This window comes from Mytilus californianus, unplaced genomic scaffold, assembly GCF_021869535.1.
Source record: "Mytilus californianus isolate M0D057914Y unplaced genomic scaffold, xbMytCali1.0.p SCAF_5, whole genome shotgun sequence".
Taxonomy (NCBI): domain Eukaryota; kingdom Metazoa; phylum Mollusca; class Bivalvia; order Mytilida; family Mytilidae; genus Mytilus; species Mytilus californianus.
The window spans coordinates 23487161-23506984 of NW_026262701.1; the positions used below are offsets into that span (position 1 = coordinate 23487161).

Sequence of the window (19824 nt, forward strand, 5' to 3'; positions counted from 1 at the left end):
GACATATGTGCAACAGAACAACACAAGAACAAACAGACGTATAAAACAATAAATGAAAAATAAATATGATAAACGGCAACAAACGACAACTCCTAAATCACAGGCTCCTAACTTGGGACAGGTACACAAAGCAAATTTCAACTACCTTTTGGCAAAACTTTCTTGACTTTTGTAACAGAAATGAAAAACATTTAAACATGGTCTGTATTAGATGATATTTCAAATCAACTCGTTATTTCACAACTTCAGGACCGACACCAATTTTGGTAGACTTTACGCCTATCGGCAATCACTAGCTTCGAAACTAGTACGTCTGCAATTTGAAGCATTATCTACACAGATATCAATTACTCATTAGAAAATATAAAAGTTCAATGAAACTACCAAATACAGTTAACATCCTCATTTAAGGAAGATAGATTGTCAAAATTAAAATCAAAAGATTTTTTTTTCATAATACGATGCTTGTTTCAAAAATATACTACAAAGTATGGGTCGCGCAGCTTTTTTTTCAAGCTACGGTTTGTGCAAAATTGTCAGAATTTGAAAAGATTAATTATGAAAAAATCAATTTTGTGTAATAGATAGATAATTAGGCAACAGAATGTTAAGATAAAATATGAGAATTTTTATACTTTGACGCAGACCTAGAAGACACGTTCGAAATACAGCCATTTTGATTTGATCAAGCCAAAACGTTGAAGAAAACCAACTGTTTTACTAAAATGTTTACAGATACATGTAACTTTTAGAACAATTTCATATTATTTCCTATCAACCAAAGACAACAGACAAAAATGTCCATTTTGATCTACGACGTCGTTCAAAATACAGCAGACATTCTTATTTCAATTGTGACGTCACCCATATGCACCCAATATTTTATCGAAATAAGATCATGACTTTGTTTACAAAGCGAGAGAAGGTTTTTTTTTTTTTGTTATTGTACTTTCAAATAAGAGTCAAATTCATTAATAAGCTATAGAATGCGATGAGATTCAACATGTTTCCGTGCGCCTTATCCCCCCCTAAACCAGGGACAGTGGTGTAAAAGTACCTCATAAGAACAAACTCTAAAAATCAGTTGAAAAGGGCTTAACTCATCAAATCCATAAAAAGCACAATAAAGAGCTGCGCTATGGGCACATGAAACGCCCGTCGCTTTTTCAAAGAATAAAGTTCCATAACTCCTCAATGCCATATCAGAAATTTATAAAAACAACTAAAGGGAGGTTATTTTAATAGATATAAACCAGTCACCAAAGTTTCATGAAAACTGCTCAAAGCACTTTTGAGTTATTGTTTAAAAACTAAAAAATCAACCCTTTTTTATGAATAAAATCCCATAACTCGGAAACGTTAATTCTAAAATTTATAAAAATCAAGAGGGAGGTTACGTCAATAGATATAAACAATTCACCCAAATTTCATGAAAATTGCTCAAAGTATTTGTAAGGTATAGTCCGAAAACTGGAAAATCACCCTTTTTTAAAGAATAAAACCCCATAACTCGGAAACGTAAAATCGAAAATTCATAAAAATCGAAACAGAGCTCACATCAATAGATAAAAACGATTCACCAAAGTTTCTTGCAAATTGGTGAAAGTATTTTTCAGTTATTGTCCAAAAACAGGAAAATCCCCCTTTTTTAATGAATAAAACCCCATAACTCGGAAACGTAATATCTAAAATTTATAAAAAATCGAAAGGGAGCTCACGTCAATAGATATAAACAATTCACCAAAGTTTCATGCAAATTGGTTACAGAGTTTTTGAGTTATTGTCCGACATGTTGACGACGGACGGACGGACGGAAAACGGTATACCATAATACGTCCCGTAAACGGGCGTATAAAAATTAAGTCTAAACAAACAAAAAAACACAAAAGACAAAAAGTTCAGATCTGAGAGTACTAGCAATTACTCATAGCTAGTTCAAAGCCAATAAAACCTAATAAGAAAATCATGTATCTAAGACTAAAATATCAATCAGTACACTCTCAACATCCAATGGATTTTGGGTAAAGTCATCATTAACAGTCAGACTGCAAGAAATCGATTTGTTGCCTCGCAATTCTGTTTGACTACTACTGGATCTTTGGACTGTTAGTAGTATGTACGCTCCTGTAGCAATCACTAGTTTTTTCATATATCTTTATAGGGACGAAATTTAATGAATTTGAGAATGTGCTAATTAAGAAAATTCTTAAAGAATAACTTAAAATATCCCATATGAGAAGTCATAACTTTTAAAGTGGACGCAGGTCCTATCAGAAAAGTTCGAAAGACAGCCATTTTGAATTGATCAAGCAAAAAATTTCAAGAAAACCAACCTTTCCACTTAAAAGTGTACAGATACATGTAGACTTACTTTAAGAACGATTGTATATAATTTCCTAGCGACCAAAGACAACAGAAATGTCAATTTTGATCTCCACTTTGCAGTTTGGGAATTTACTACGATATGATATATCTCTGTTGTTTTATTTCTTCTATGTATTTCGACCTCCATTTTGCAAAAAACAAAGAACTAACTAAGAACTAAGAACAAAACAATTGAAAAACACTCCTCACTTTTATGGAAGGCACTATATCAATTATAAAGTATCCATATTGCCAACACCGACAATTATATTACCTTTTGGCATAACTTTCGAAATATTCGTCACTGAAATATAAAACGTAATAAAAAAGTAGAGTCGGACTAATTATCTCCTTGGTCAGGTTGCAGTGAGGGGGTTCCGTTGGGATAAATAAATACGCACGCTCAGGAATTGTGTAAAATTGGCATCTCTTATAAGGAAAGTGTCACACGTCACAAAACGATCTATCACTTTCACAAAGATTTGAGGGTTTTGTAGATGGCCGATTGCATTCAATATTTGTGTCTCTATCCAACATGTCGGATTGTCCTAGTTTTCTAGAACCAGTTTAAGTCAGTGCACGCCTTCGTCCTGTTGACGCACTTTGCGTTTATCTGTATCAGGTATCAATAAAAAAAAAATAAATATTATTGTTACCAAATTAAATATTTAAATCTTTATTCTCTCAGAGAATCATCCTTTCTTTTTTTTAAGTATCCCTCTTAGAGTCTATTTCATTTATGTTCACGTGCATGTTTCATGCCTTCGTTGTTTTTTGCCTGTTAACCCTTTCCTCCATAATGACGCCTTTTGACGCCACCCCCTTTACTCCATAATGACGCCTTTTGATGCCTCTGTGTAGTAACTCAGTTGAAACGCGTCGTCTACGAAAAGTCTGTATCAGACTTAATAAAATTTGTTTTCAATATAAAAAGGATATTTCTGGGAATAAATGACTCGAATTTCATTGATGAAATATTTGTTTTCGCAATGCATTAATACTTTAAACGTGCTAATTTTTTTTTAAATAGCCGTCGCCATTTTTTCGAAGTTTCTGATGACAACCAAGTTTCAAAACACTGACATTGTCACGTTAACGATATTTATAGTTGGTTATTAATACCAACTGGTTATAAAATACCTAATATTCAATTTATACGATACAGTTTGCGTAAAAATTGATTTTCCGTAAGAAAAACTTTATGTTAAAAACCCAAGTGCTCACTCCCGCTTTGGGATCGTAGAAAATTGCAACAAAAGCAAGGTTATTTTTAAATTCGAAATATCAGAAATTTACTGAACAACACGGAGATATGCAGTCGAGTCCATTCAATTCTTTTCTGACCCATTATGGACAAAAAATAAAGCAACTTGCAAAATGTAAACATGTGCTTGGGGAATCCCATACTAGAGATTTCCAATAAAATGACATACGTACGTAACTCGACGTACGGACCTAATGGGGCTGGTTATTGCCAACCATTGAATTTGATTAATACATCGCTCAAGTTTAAACAAAGTATTTCAAGATTTTTAAACCACACTGAAATTTTCGTCCATATAAAATAATTCTATCATGACAAAAATGATAGAAATCTTGCATTTTTATTTATCACGTGGTTTTCCAGATTCCCGCCTTTATTTCCACTGACATAAGATCACGTAAAAACACACGTATCCCATACCTATCATATGTACGATTTGAGTTATCTTTCATGGTTTTGATAATGACAGTTATTTTTCAATATACTTTGCAGATGAGCGCCCCAATTTACTTGTTTCTGTCTTTCTTTATATTTTATCTATATTATTATTATATTTGTTGCGGGGAAAATATTAAGAAGGATATTTTTCTGACAATTTCAGAAATATCGAAACCAGTTTGTCAGAATCTGTCTCTTTATGACAGCTGAAAATTTGGATAAAACTATCGCTTCCATTTAACTTCTAAACAAAAGTATTTTTCATTTATTATAAAATGTTTTAATAAAACAATCCCTATATATGTTGTTTTTTAGAATTAAGGTGTGTTCGATTAGCGATTGTTCTGTATAAATTTGTTTAACGGGAATGCTATCGGAGTCCAAATACAAAAGACGTTTCCATGCAATTTCTTTTATATCCCTTGAAGTAAATTAATAGGATGTAGGGCCATATATATAAGTGTTTGTTGCATATGTATTTTACATATGATTATTAGGACGGGAAGATGAATATGAACCAGACTTTGTATTATAGCACAGAAGACATGTCATCCTACCTGGACACATGATTCTGACCCCGGACTTACCAATCTTTGCTCTAACTCCTAAATATTGCGTGCTTGGTAGAGAGGCAGCAAATTTTCGATTTGAAACAGGCGAGGATCGAGCCAAAGGCTTCCCGCACTCGAGCAGTGATGTAGCTTTCATTGACGCAATGAGGCAACCGCCTCAACAATTTGTTTTACCATTAAAAAAGAGAGATAAAGAGAATTATATACCATGTACGTCATAGCATAAAGTATACTGAGTTACGACGGTTTAAAACGTTGACTGCTTTACTCTTTACTCAATCGTTCCTCATTATTAACGTCTTGAAAACTTTCTTTCATAAAATGAACAAGGTAGATGCAAATATCTTTTTTAAATAACAGACAAAGTATACCTCGCAAAAAACTGTTTCAAACAAGAGGTCATAACTGTGAAGCTGATATGTTGCTTGATTTTTGTTTTGACAACGAACTTGTTACTTTCGGTGGACAAGGTTTTCAACAGAGACTTGGCATTCCTACATTTTATGTAGTACTCTTCTACCTTGGTTAATATAAGCAAGACTTCATAGTTCACCTAGTTATTATCATCCATACATTTTGACAAAAGCTAAACGTATAAAGTTAAAAGACATTGTGGATCTTAAACTTAATATCCCCAAATCTGTACAATGCATTTTAGAGGTCATACATATAATTCTGTCAATTATTTTTGTTTTGATCAGGACTTGTCTAACAGAATACTGAGAATTAAACCTTTAACCAGCATTTCATTGACATTTATTGATTTACTGCGCACTAAAAATACTATTTCATGATAAAATTCCACAAATCTGGATTTTTCAGAGACAGGATCTTTTTTCCATTGTGTGACCTATGATTACCTACACCTATTTTGCGATTCATATTTTCAATTAACCGTCCACTCCCTATTGGCATTGGCGTCTTTTAACCAAGGTGAGGCTTTCACTGCTAAGATTCAAATCATTTGCCTCCCCAGAAATAAAATTCAAGTTACGGTACTGTCGATTGATTGATAGTTGGTTGTTTAAGTGGCAAATATTTCATGCGTAATTAACGTGTAGAGAGCGTGGCGTTCTCTCTACAAGAGGCATCGGATTTAACGTCCCCACTTTGACCAGGCGGGACTGTGTACTTGTACATTCCGCACAACTAAACGGACTCCCCACTTTGGCAATGGTTTAACTGCCGTTCGGAACAAGACGAATAGTGACCATATTTTCATTCCTCCGATCACCTTTGAGGGGTTACTGTCGAGGCGAGCGTGCGACCAAAGAGACAGTTATGAATATGGAAGACACATATACATGTACGTGTATTAATCGAAACACTTGCAACAAGAATGTGTGGTCTTAAGACACCGTGCCTTTTAACATGATCATATTTCCATGTTCAGTGCACCACTTAATCCGGGTCAAACTCTAATTTAGTATATAATATTTTAAACTTTTTATATTTTTATCAGAACGGCAGAACGGACGGATGCACAGACCAGTAAATATAATATCCCCTTGCTATCATAAATTGGTCATAAAACTAAAATGATCATCCTACTTAACAAAACTTCAATCAAATATTCCGTACATGTCCGTTTTTTATCCGTATTTGTATAAGTTAAACGCCAAACATTTTGAAAAAAAACAATTTTTAAGAGCTATGACGTTAAATTATGCATACGTTTGTACGGGCTCTTCCAAGAATCCATGCATCATTATAATTAGAGACAAGATATAAAAAAAATTAAATGATTCAGTAAAGTGTAATCATATTTTTTCTTGAAGATGCGTCCTCATAAATTCCATCTGATAAAATTCTACGGAAAGGTGACAAAGTACTATCAGAAAGATGCATCAGTGATTTGAATTTTTACCTGTGACAAAAGTATCTTGAAATAAATTATAGAAGTATGCTAAAAAAAACAAGAAGAAGCAAGTCGTGTACACCTTTTACATTCCGGCGTGTTTGAAACTCTTGTTTCAATCTTATTACTCTTAAATCAAAAATGAGAATATGATTTCGCTTCAGATTTAATTATTGTTATTTTTTCAAACTTAATTTTGATTTAGTAGCTTTAAGAATTCATCGTTTGAGAGACAAATATATGGGTCAAGTGAAATGACGAAGTTATGATCGGTGCATTTGATTACCGGTAACTGAATTAATTATTCCCTTGAAAGGTTGTTGTAAATGAAATCATCCCAAATTTAACAACAAAATATGTAAAGAATCAAAATAGTAGTTTGTGCTAATTTTTGAATAGCATCATTTCCAACAAAGTACCTGTATTCAAAGAGCCACAAATGCATGCAGTCTATACTCCCCTCCGTCATCCTTCGATGCAATAGGCCGAGATACGGTCAGATAGGTTGGTTATGTCGAGTAATATCATTTTATTGGAAATCTCTATTATACGACTTCGGGTGAGTCATAAAGTGGGCGGGAACATACAAATTTTAATGACCAGAAAAAAAAACATTCAACGTTCAATCTTTCAAAGTTTTTGATTATAGAAAGTGACATTTAAGTTTCAATCATAATTATTTTCTATTTTTCAATTAAATAAACGAGAATAGCGAATTATTCAACACTATTCTGCATCCGTAAGTTGTGATTCTAAGCCCCGTCCATCGATCGGATTAACCGTTTTTACAGTGATGTTTTACACAAATTAAAGATGATAAATATTTTTTCCGCGATCTTTATTTCAACAACCATAAAAACATATTGTTCCGTGAACGGCTTTGTTTAAGTAGTAGCAATTTGGCTTAAAAATTACAGAGCCTTAACTTTGCAATTCACTTCTCATTTACAAAATATGTCAGACTGATAAAATAGACATACGTGCATTTCTCTCTTCACGATTTTCGCCGTTTTCGGTTTTCAGAAAATCAAAATGCGAGATGGAAGTAGAAATATAGTTACTGATTTGATGATTCAAAGCTAAGCAAAATTTAAGCAACCAACTGATCATTACATTTAATTTTTAATTTTTAGCAGAGGAACAAGAATGATAGATGTAGTCATTTTAGGTTTAGGATTTTTTGTCAGATATTCGGACTCCTTTGGTTTTTTCCTACGATACAGGGTAAAATATTTCGCCCCATATCACCCACTTTTCTCCTCATAGAAAGCTACAATAGCTCATAAAAGGTCATTACCAAAAAAAATTTAAAATCAAATATTTCGAAAAGGAGTTCCGTAACCTATCAATATGATTAGCTTATTTTGTTTTTAAATAATGCTCTTCTGATTCATAGTATCAATTTTTAATTCAAGACTTTTTTTTTAATTTCACTTGACTACATCCTTAATTGTGTATGCTATTGTGTATGACTGATGTCTCTACGGCAAGGGGAGCGCAAGCCCGTTGGAAGGTTTCAAGTCAAAGGGAGGACATACATCATCGTAACATGCGGTAAAAAAAACAAATTAACTACCAATAGCACACATGCAATTATATTTACCTTTTGGCATTTCTTTATTGATTTTCTTTTCTGAAATATTAAACGTCATGTATAAGAATGACTCTTTTACATTTGGTCAGTTAATAATAGTGCAACAATCTACTTGTTACATCGCAGTTCTGTTGTCCAACTAGAGGACCGAAACCACTGTTAGAAGGCTGGAAATTACACCATCTTTTAATCTTTTTCTTTTAACTATGAAACCATTGCTTTTTCATTTGAGTTTTTGGGGTTTTTTTTCGAACTTCGAATTTTACAGTATGTTAATACTGTATACGTTCTTTTACATTTATATGTTTCATAGCGAGTTAGAATTGGATATCGCTTGATATCAACTCGAGTTATTTTATTTCAATATAATAATAAAGGAGCCTTCGGCGAGTTTAGTATTCATATTTAAATTAAAGAACCTTAGTGAGCGCGCTCACATACCCTACGTCCCCACATTGTCATTGGAGAAAAGTAAGTGTAAAAAAAAAAATTGTATCAGAAAAAAAAAATGAATTATAATTTCCTGTCAATATGCACATCTACATAGTATGTCCTTATTATCTACACATTTTTATAAAATTCTGTTGTGTGGTTTGAGAGGAGTTGCGATGACAAAAGGTTGCAGTAGTATATTGGGCAAATAAGTTCAAAGAGGCGTAACTTCTGGAAAAAATTGAATCGTAATTTCCTGTCGATATGCACATCTACGTAGTATGTCCTTATTTTATCTGAAAAGGTTTCATGAAATTCTGTTGTGTGGTTTGAGAGGAGTTGCGATGACAAAAGGTTGCAGTAGTATATTGGGCAAATAAGTTCAAAGGGGCGTAACTCCTGGAAAAAAAATTGAAACGTAATTTCCTGTCGATATGCACACCTAGATAGTATGTCCTTATTATCTGAAAAGGTTTCATGAAATTCTGTTGTGTGGTTTGAGAGGAGTTGCGATGACAAAAGGTTGCAGTAGTACATTAAAGTAAATAAGTTCAAAGGAGCGTAACTCCTAGAAAAAAAATTGAATCATAATTTCCTGTCGATATGCACAACTACATAGTATGTCCTTATTATCTAAAAAGGTTTCGTGAAATTCTGTTGTGTGGTTTTAGAGGAGTTGCGATGACAAGAAATAGGACTGACGGACTGACGGACGGACAGACGGACGGACGGGTCAAAAACATTATACCCTCCGCAACTCGTTGCGTGGGGTATAATTAAATAACGAGAGTTGATATCTGCGATATCCCATTCCCACAAGTTGTTAAATCTATTTCTCTTATGGTCAACTCTCTCGGTGTGTTAATTTAAAAATTCCGCGAAAAGTTGATCTAGTCTTTTGCACATACAAGTATGACGTCATATGTCCTGTTCCGGTGTCAAGCTTTAACATCGGACATTTAAAAACTTTTTGTACGCTTCAGAATGTAATAAAATTTGACAAAACTCAGATTTTTAGGTGAAAAGTGTGAGTGTTTTGTATGTTATTGAAGAAATCACACACGTCCGTTGCCATGGACGAAATGTACATCCTCTTAACGTTTGAAAGTGATCAATGACCTAACGAATAGCCAATGGTAATGTCGTAATATCGTCTCATGATGCTCGATAGCCCAATCAAATTAACGCAGATTTTCGTATCACTTTTTCGTATAACACTCCGTGCAGTGTGATAGGAGAAATATCTCTTTATGCATGAAATAGATAGTCGGCCGCAACCATAAGAGAATGGAATTTAATGCATAAGTGAGGACGCCAACAAACTAAATTAGTTTTAAAATGAATTGAATTAAACCACATGTACAAAATGAGAAGAAAATCTGTAAACCTCTTGAAACCAAGAGGTTTACAGATTTTCTTCTCATTTTGTACATGTGGTTTAATTCAATTCATTTTAAAACTAATTTAGATTTAATTTTATTAGGAACGCTTAAAACCAAACAATTGAAAGCCAGTAATGTATAAATGGTTGAGGAGTTATATTACCATAAGGGGCCTAATGTATAAATGGTTGAGGAGTTATATTACCAAAAGGGGCATAATGTATGAATGGTTGAGGAGTTATTTATTTTACCAAAAGGGGCCTAATGTATAAATGGTTGAGGAGTTATTTATTTTACCAAAAGGGGCCTAATGTATTAATGGTTGAGGAGTTATATTACCAAAAGGGGCATAATGAATAAATGCTTGAGGAGTTATATTACCAAAAGGGGAATAATGTATAAATGCTTGAGGAGTTATATTACCAAAAAGGGCATAATGTATAAATGGTTGAGGAGTTATATTACCAAAAAGGGCATAATGTATAAATGGTTGAGGAGTTATATTACCAAAAGGGGCATAATGTATAAATGGTTGAGGAGTTATTTATTTTACCAAAAGGGGCATAATGTATAAATGGTTGAGGAGTTATATTACCTAAAGGGGCATAATGTATGAATGGTTGAGGAGTTATTTATTTTACCAAAAGGGGCATAATGTATAAATGGTTGAGGAGTTATATTACCTAAAGGGGGCGTAATGTATAAATGGTTGAGGAGTTATATAACCAAGAGGGGCGACCATTCACGTTGAAAGACCGGTGTATAGTAAAGATCATTCATGTCACAATGTTTTCAATTTTTGATAAGTAAAAAGGTCTTTTAAGGGAAATTACTCTAATAAACTTTTAAATGATAGTTTCGATCAAATGAAATGCATTTAGTGAGTTTGTTGGATGATTGTTTATAATATTTGCCTGTAACTTTTTTCCAAACGCTAAAATTGGTCAAAAATTGTCCTTTATAATTTAATAGTTTATCATGGTAATTTGAAGACCGGTATTTAAATCACAAACTAAAATTTGTGAATTTATTTCAGCGCAATGATTGTTTTTTTTTTTTTTTAATTTTTATCTATTGAAAAATCGTGTATTGGGGACCATTTTTGCTGAACATATTTTTGACTATATATTTATATGTTTGAGATGATTAAGGTAGATCATAGGTATATATTTCCTCAGATAGAATTTTTTTATACTTTGCCAAAATAAAGATTTTTCTATGCCTTTTCCAAAAATATAATAAAAAGTATGGGTCACCGTGCTATTTTTCAAGCTACGGGTCGTACGAAATTGCACAAATTTGCTTAGATTGTTCATGAAAAAACACACTTTTGTGCATAAAAAGAACTCTATGAGATAGAATTTTGAAATAAAATATGAAAAGATAGGTTTTATTATATGCTTTAAGAAAATAAATAGAAAAAATGGTGTCACCGAACTTGTTTTCTTGCTACAAGTAAAAAATTAAAATTTCCCTATCAGTCCAGTATAATTTTTTTACTAAAAGAGTTATCTCCCCTTAAATGGCCAAGTTGAAAAAATGATTCTAAAAACACATTTATTTGGTATTTATTTAAACATTTTGGATAATGCAATAAATCACCAAGTTTTCTTTCATCAAATAAACAGTCTAACCTATAAATTGCCTATTTGTCTCCAAATTTGTAGATTTAGGCAAAGATCTAGACCGATTGTGTACTGCGATTGTACAATCCAAGATGGCGGTATACCATGAATCTACCTTAACAAAAATTCTAAAATTGGTATTAAAATTGTCATTTCAAACAAAACATTCCTACTCGATTTTTTACTCTCTATGTAAATATAATCGTTATAACACAAACAAATATTGACAAAGTTTATCGACATATCAAGAGAACCTCTAGAATTTATAACTCATTTATTAACTTTTCCCAGTGAGTTGTTAAGTATTTTACCTCTATGGAATGACGTGATGGCAATTATGATCATTTAAAGTCTTGTACGCTAATTTTATTACAACGTAATTAGAAGCGGACCAATGACTGTTTTTCTGGCAAACTTTTGATTACAATGTGCGTATTTTCGGATCTGTCTGGTGACGTAACCTTACGAGATACAGGTAATATACATGAAGCTGTTAACTACCTGGAAATGTCATGGTGAATTCGCGTAATATATACATATAGCCATTTAAGTCAACTCACAAATTGGAGTATATAAACACATCATAGATAGCAGGGTTAAAATTTTAAGGGCATACGATACGGTTACAGGGGAGGTAATGACGTTGCTGACGTAAAATGTTATTTTTCACGACGTCAGTCTGTGACATATTTGGAAAAGATGCATTTTCGACTTATTTTTATCAATCAGACTGATTTAAGTTGAAAACTAGTTCATGGACCCCTCTTTTTCAAAATGACATCTGGCTTGATTATGTATTAAGAGTATTTGTGCCAATTTTTATGAACATTTCACGATGAAATTTTTTTAAATTAGATAAATAAACAGCAAAAATGCCGTTCTTTGACTAATATCATAAAAATGTGATAAAAATGAATAATCTCCAAAGAATTGTTACACAAATTCAAAGCACATTTATGTAGAGAAGATATTCCAGATGCTTTTACAAAAATCCGCTTGCGTTTATCTTTTGAAACAAAAAAGTTAAGTATGTCTTTCCAAAGGATAGAAATGTCCAAGAAACCGAAATTTCCGGTAAGTGTCTAAAATCACGACCCCATTTATCTCTAAAAGTAGCACATGGAGGTATATTTTGTATTACATATTTGAATTGACTAGGTACTAAATAGCTTGTATGCAAACTTTCGTCAAAAATTCACCGTGGGATCAAAATGTATCGTATGCCCTTAAACGCCAGACGCACGTTTCTTCTATAAGACTCGAATAGAGTTAATACCCTCGGGGAGGATTAAAATTTTGTACGCCAGTGTGTTATATGTACCCTTTGATTGAAATTCACAATTTTTCTTATGTTTCTAGATTTGAAATAAGATTTTTTGTGTTTTGTATGCAATTGCATTGTTTCGAATTTATAAAACCACATAATATGTGGGGAGTATTAACTTATTATTGGTGCGTTAGCGGTAAAGGTCGCAACACTCGCCATGGGCAAATGATTTTATTATGTGGCTAATAGAAATTCAGTTGCAATCGCCACATTAGCGAACGAAAATTTACATGAACGGGAAAAAATCTTTGTCAAATTTCAAGACAGAAGCGTTGATTCGAACAAACGTTCAGCTGACAAGATGTTAACAAAAGCAATTGGCAAAACCAAACACAAAAAACGGGTCTTTTAAGTCATATCCGGGAAAAAAATATTTTCAAATTTAACGGTTCCGGGCGCAAAAATCCGTTTCCAATATCGAGTTTTCTTTTACTTTTTATGTTTTTAACATGGCCGACGAATCTGACCTTATTGATTCTGTAGTTTGATAAAGTGTTACATAATTTCAAATTGGTGTTTGTTAATTTTATATTATGGAAAACAAAAAGAACGGATATATATGGCACGAAGACAACACTAACTCACTAAATGCAATACAAAAGGAAATCGGATATGCTAACCCATCTTCATGACGCAAAATCAGTACATGAACAGGAAAAATAAAAAACAAAGGAACAGCGCTTATATTGCTGATCTTCATCTCAAAGTTACAGTGAGGCTTTTAATGCGAAGCAAACACTCTAACCTCACTCCAAATTTTAGAGACTACTGTTGGTGCCAGTTTGTATCATTCAACGTTTCAGGAAAAATGGATATGTTCCGGACCATATGAGTTTTTTGACCATACGCGTATGGTCATAACCATATGGGTATACTCATTTGGTCCGATCATACGCGTATGGTCGCACCATATGAGTATATACTTGTTTTGTTATTAACGGGCCGGACCATATGAGTATTTTGACCATATAGGTATTTTTCAAATAAATCATAACTTCCTTAGCAGGAACACAAACCCGTTTTCCGAACCAAAATCAGCACACGCTACTCTCTGAAATCCTTTACCTTTCACATCGTGTCTGAATCTTGATACATCTGTTATCTTACCTTTAACGCGCATGTATCCTGTCGACGTTTTCGTTTGCACGTGAAATCACAGGCACTTTTTTCTTTTGTCTCCGATGATATTAAGATTAGTTTTTTTTTTTCAGTTGTCCCTCTTTCTTATTTTCTACATGATAGTAGATGGACAACTGTTATTGTAAGATCGTTTGAATAGGCACAGGGACACGTTAAATAACAAAACATAATTTGAAATGCTTAAGAAACTTTAATTTAGTAAAATCAAATTTAAACACCAAAATAAAGCGAGAAAAATGAGGATTCAATGCACGAAGTTTCTATGGGTAAAACGTCGACTTACTGGTTAACAGTTTATTTAGATATTTCTTGAAGTTGTTTTCCGACATATTGTGTTTCGGAGGAAAATCGATAATGATCATATAAAAATTTCGTTTACTATAATTTCAACTTGTGAGTAAAAGTGACATTATTTTATTAATCATGTAATAAGGATATAATTTTACCATATGATTAAATAAGTCAAAATTTCATATTTGGAAGCTTTTTATTCATGACACATCGAAGGGTCAAACGTTATGCCATTTACAGTGAAAGGAACGTTTCAACATTCATCGTGTTTGTAACCCGGACCATATGAGTATATACACATACGGTCATGACCATACGCGTATGGCCCAAATACTTATATGGTCCGGAACAGATACATCCACTGGATACATTATTATTAACCAAACATAAAAAACATAGCTTGGATAAAATTTTAAATTATACATAACTACAGTTGCAATTTATCCAGCATTTTCATTTATTGAAGGGAAGGAGAATTTTTCATCTGACCTGGAGAATTTTTTTTTTAGTTATATACACTTCCGGTTACACAAATGTAACCTCAGAACGCAGGATTTCACATTTAATTTCCCAAAATTTTCTGGGCGGGGGGGGGGGGGGCATGCCCCTTAACCCCCCTAGCAGGTTCGGATCACTTCGTGATCCTAAACGGTGACACATAATGTTGTGGCTAAACAAAAAAATAGTGATTAGCCACTTTGGCTATTGACATTTTCTGACTACTACTAAAACAGTTAAATAAATTGTAAATTTCAACGTACTCGTATATTTTGTAATGACTCCTAGAATAAGATAACTTTGTATGACAGGTACGTTCTGGATTGTACATAACCATACAAAATGCACTACGTTATATTTTAACTTATTATCCTCTCTTTCGTTAATGTATAATTACAGAGAAGGTTGACCCCAAAAAGCTCATAAAACAAAATATATATACATCTTTTTATAAAATGCATAAATATTCGTACAACCCCCCCCCCCCCCCCCCCCCCCCCCCCCCCAAAAAAACTGATATATCAGCGCGAATATGCTAGAACGTTTATAGAGCAATTTCATTCAGTCGAAAGTAGGGATCAGATGCAGGCGTGTTGTAAATGAATATCACACGTTGTCAGTTTGACATTTGTTTTTATCAGAAGTAAATATCTATATGCTTATATGAAGAAAAAAATAATTTATATGATTAAATATGCTGGCCTGGACAGGTAACAACCGAAAAAAATACAGCTTGCACAATACAGGATGAAAAAGACTAAATATCACTTATATGGTCCACAAAATACAGGTAATAATTGTGTACAAAGTCAAAAAATAAATAACCCGGCATAGCAACAACCAGGGGCGTTTCCAGGATATTTGAAAGAGGGGGCGTAGAATACAATCTTTTGCGGAGCGAGGCGAAAATTTTTTTGGACCTTTTTTTGGCTAAAAAACATAAAATAATTGTGAAATGCACTAATGTAACGGTTCCTGACTTGGAGCATGTACATTTTATAGTTAAAGTGTCAGGGTTTGATATATTTTATGCCAAATTCTCTCCATTAATTGTCTATGGTATATTAAAATGATTGGATGGATCTTAACAGCAGTAGACAAATAACGAGAAATTCCAAATTCTAGGGCGTTACTTTACATTTCAATAGTCCTAGGCCAGGATTTTATGAACGGGAGGCGTAATTCCGGTTGTCCTGGAATAGGGTCCATGGGAAAGGTCAGAAGCTCCTGGATTTCAACAATTTAGCATCAAATTATGAAGTATTATAACAGACTCCATGATAGACAAATTGGTGAAAATAGTCTGCCTTCGGATCATTCAAATTATGTATTGATTAACATGTGGATATCAAATCTTTGGAAGAAGTTGTAAATTCAGTTAAAAGGTTATGTGAAATGGGCATGAAAAATGAAAAATAAATCTTTAACGATAACTTTTTCTGAACTTTTGATATACCCGTTTTGTTAAAATATACCTTTTCACCGTTTGGTCTTTTGGAAAATGTTGTTTGTGCTGTATTTAGACCCCTTTACCAAGAAATTTGTTTTGCATGCACACGTATAAAAATTGCGGTTTTTATCCAACGCAATCATAGGTTTGAACGTTGTTTTCAATTAAGTAGATATAAACAGATGTGGTATGAGTGCCAATGAGACAACTCTCCATCCAAGTCACAATTTATAAAAGTAAACCATTATAGGTCAAAGTACGGTCTTCAACACGGAGCCTTGGCTCACACCGAACAGCAAGCTATATAGGCCCCAAAAATTTCTAGTGTAAAACCATTCAAACGGGAAAACCAACGGTCTAATCTATACAAGAAACGAGAAACACTTATGAACCACATCAACAAACGACAACTACTGAACATCAGATTCCTGACTTAGGACAGGTGCAAACAGTTGCAGCGGGTTTAAACGTTTTAATGGTACCAAACATTCACCCTTATCTGAAACAATAGTGTAACATTGTATTTATAATACCCCGTTCTAGATAGTCAAATCTGACCCCTTCCAATGCAAGGCGAAAAAAACCTAACCCCATTTCAGACAATTTAGCTGAAAATGCAACCCCGTTTGTCGGAACATACCCGGTATCAAATATATAGCGAGTATCTCCCAGGTAGATATAGAATGGCCAATTGGGGAAGTGTCACACAAAACAACCATTTCATGTATAGATTTACTTACCGCTTTGGTTGTTTAAAAAAGTTGTCCAAGTCACCTATCGGATGGGGGAATCAGTATAAAAAGAAATCAGAGTATGTGTTTAATTAATGAATATGATAAATTGCCATATTCAATACAATATAAGCAGAAAACGATAGTTTTTTTTTTTTTTTTTTTTTTTTTTTTTTTTTAAAGGGGTACGCCCATTACGCCCTTACCTGGACCCGCCCCTGACAACTTCAAATAAATATTCCATCCGCCAAAAAATCCTTTGATTGACAAAGGAGTTAAAATTCAAAAAAAAATTATTACCGCAATCTGTACAGACCTAACCATCAGTTTAGGGCTTTTCTAAACAATAAGTATAGATGTATTTTGGCTTTTTCCTACATTTTATGTAAATTATCTTATATGGACTGTTTTCTGATTTTGAATTAATATAAAGATTTGAAAGTATACGTAATTGGGCGATATTTCGGATTATTAAGATATTTTGCATGCAATTAAAACTCGTTGAACTGCATCTGAATATTAAAAAAATATATATGTAATATTTGTAATTCAAGAGGCAAGTAACTATTTGTATTAATAGGATATAAACTATGCATCGACTGTATGTAAAAAGCAGCGAAAATATGCATTTTACATTGTATCACTTTTCTCGAAAATGCGGAATTTTGGTTAAAGTAATATGTAATTGCTGTATGGTATTCTGTTTTGACAATCGTTTAAAATTCTCTTACATAACACTTTCAGGATTGTCAGGAATGGAACACTACGATGATAAAGATCCCCTTAAATCACTGTTTTGCATAACATAATATATGCCCTAAGCAGATTTTGTTTGATATTGGGGGAGATAAATTTGGTATGAATAGGTTTGATTCGGAAGACATACTTCAACTGAATGAGACTGCTAATTCATTATATTTTACAATATATTGTGAAATAGCACGAAAGCAAAAAAAGCACCGAATTACCTTTTTTCATTTCTTTCATGTATGTCTTATCGTCACGAAAAAGAGATTTCAATATCTGAAGTTAACTAAACTTTTCGATTGATTTGCCTCTAAAATGGACAATATACCAACAATCAATCAAGCTAAATGAGCCTCATATGTGAAATGGTCTGATGATAGGTTTTATGATCGTCTTGCCAATAGCTCAAATTTAAATTCATGAATTCTTTATGTTCACGTTTGGTTTCAATTTAAAAAACTGCAGAATTAGCCTTAAAACTAAGCTCATCTATATTGAGTTCTTCTATTTTACGCTGTGTATACAATTTCAATGTAGAAGCCTTACCTTTCATGATATGAAAGAATAGAATAAGCACTATGGATATTTTCAGCTTAAGTTTAGGGACCCAGCCCAATATGTAGTCCTGGTCTATTGTGCACCGGTTAATCGTTTTACTCTGAAATTTCCCTTGGATTAATTTGTCATTACTATTGAAGTTGATATCTACTGATTATCGTCACCTTCATAAAACATATTAAATCTGCTATAAATTATAACACTTATTGTATTTTGTCACATATCTAACAAAGGTCATAACCATCCACAGGTCCACCCTTGTGTAAGGTATTTGAATACTGGAGAAAAAAAAATTATATATAAGGTAGATGATTAACTAAATATTTCCTCACATAGCATTGTATTTCTACTTTGCCAAAATAAAGTTTTTACTATGCTTTTTCCACAAATAACAAAAGTACGGGTAACGAGCTAATTTTTAAGCTACAAGTTTGGCAAAATTCATGAGAAAATACTTTTTGTGAACATAAAGAAATCTGTCAGATATGATTTTAAAATAAAATATTAAAGATAGGTTTTATAATATGCTTTAAAAATAAAAAGAATAAATGGTGTCACCGGACTTACTACATGTAAAAAAATTAAATTTCTTTAACATTCCTTCATAAGAGTTATCCCCTCCCCCTCTTTTATGATTAAAAAATGTATAACTAGTACTACGTACCTTTTGACATATTTTTCTTTATTTTCTTCACTGAAAAATACCCCCAGACAGATATTAAAAAATGTATGGCGATTAAAATTGATATTCACTGCTTTACTTGCATTCAAACCCTTTTAAGATACTTCAAGGCATCACCTGACAACCGCCGTTTGATGCCCGAGAGCATCACCTGGTAACGGCCATGTGATGCCTCAAGGCATCATTTAAAATGAAAAAAAGCACCGTCTACTTTCAGTTTCAATACCAGGTTAATTATGTAAAGCTGTAAAGGCTATCATATTTACAAAGACAATTCCTTCACTTCTCCCACACTATTTAGACGTTTTTCGAAATTACAGCACTGGGGCATGTGGTACAGGCAGATTGAAAAAAGAGAGGTTCAAAAAGATATTTTGAGAAAAAAAACCAAAGGAATTAACATTCATGTGGGCATACAGTTCAGGCAGAAATATGTATTAGCTGCTATTGTATGGAAGGACAAAAAAAAATATAAACCTTGTTTTAACCACACAGTTGGGGTTGTGCAGAGAAATGTTTTTTTTTCAACAAGAGATACCATGTTTACAAATGATTAGTGATTACACGCAGTTCATGGATTGGTTGGATAGGACAAATCAATACAAAAAAAAAGATGTGGTATGATTGCCAATGAGACAACTCTCTACCAGAGACCAAATGATGTAGAAGTTATCAACTATAGGTCACCGTTCGGCCTTTAACAATGAGCAAAACCAATACCGCACAGTAATCTATAAAAGGCCCCGAAATGACGTATGTAAAACAATTCAAATGAGTCAATTTTTTTTCAAGACATAACCTTAAAATAGCTAAAGGGAAATTCTTCACATTCTAGAAATGTTGAAATGTATTGCTCTCTCCTCATCTGGTA

The 19824-nt window shown here is 33.1% G+C and overlaps 1 protein-coding gene and 1 long non-coding RNA gene across 7 annotated transcripts in view; one reads left to right on the forward strand and one right to left on the reverse strand.

Annotated features, from left to right (window-relative positions):
* Positions 1-17148, forward strand: part of LOC127703059 (uncharacterized) — a 163115-nt gene extending 145967 nt beyond the window's left edge. Inside the window, exon 2 of the long non-coding RNA XR_007982644.1 lies at positions 17113-17148. This is a non-coding gene — a long non-coding RNA (uncharacterized LOC127703059). The remainder of the gene's footprint in view (positions 1-17112) is intronic.
* LOC127703040 (uncharacterized) overlaps positions 1-19824 on the reverse strand; it is a 925706-nt gene that overhangs the window by 830908 nt on the left and 74974 nt on the right. For all 6 annotated transcript variants that reach the window (XM_052207424.1, XM_052207422.1, XM_052207423.1 and 3 more), the window contains 3 exons: positions 18936-18965; positions 8100-8129; positions 2639-2668 (listed from right to left, as the gene is read on the reverse strand). In XM_052207424.1, coding sequence (XP_052063384.1) covers positions 2639-2668; positions 8100-8129; positions 18936-18965 — 90 coding nt within the window. The remainder of the gene's footprint in view (positions 1-2638; positions 2669-8099; positions 8130-18935; positions 18966-19824) is intronic.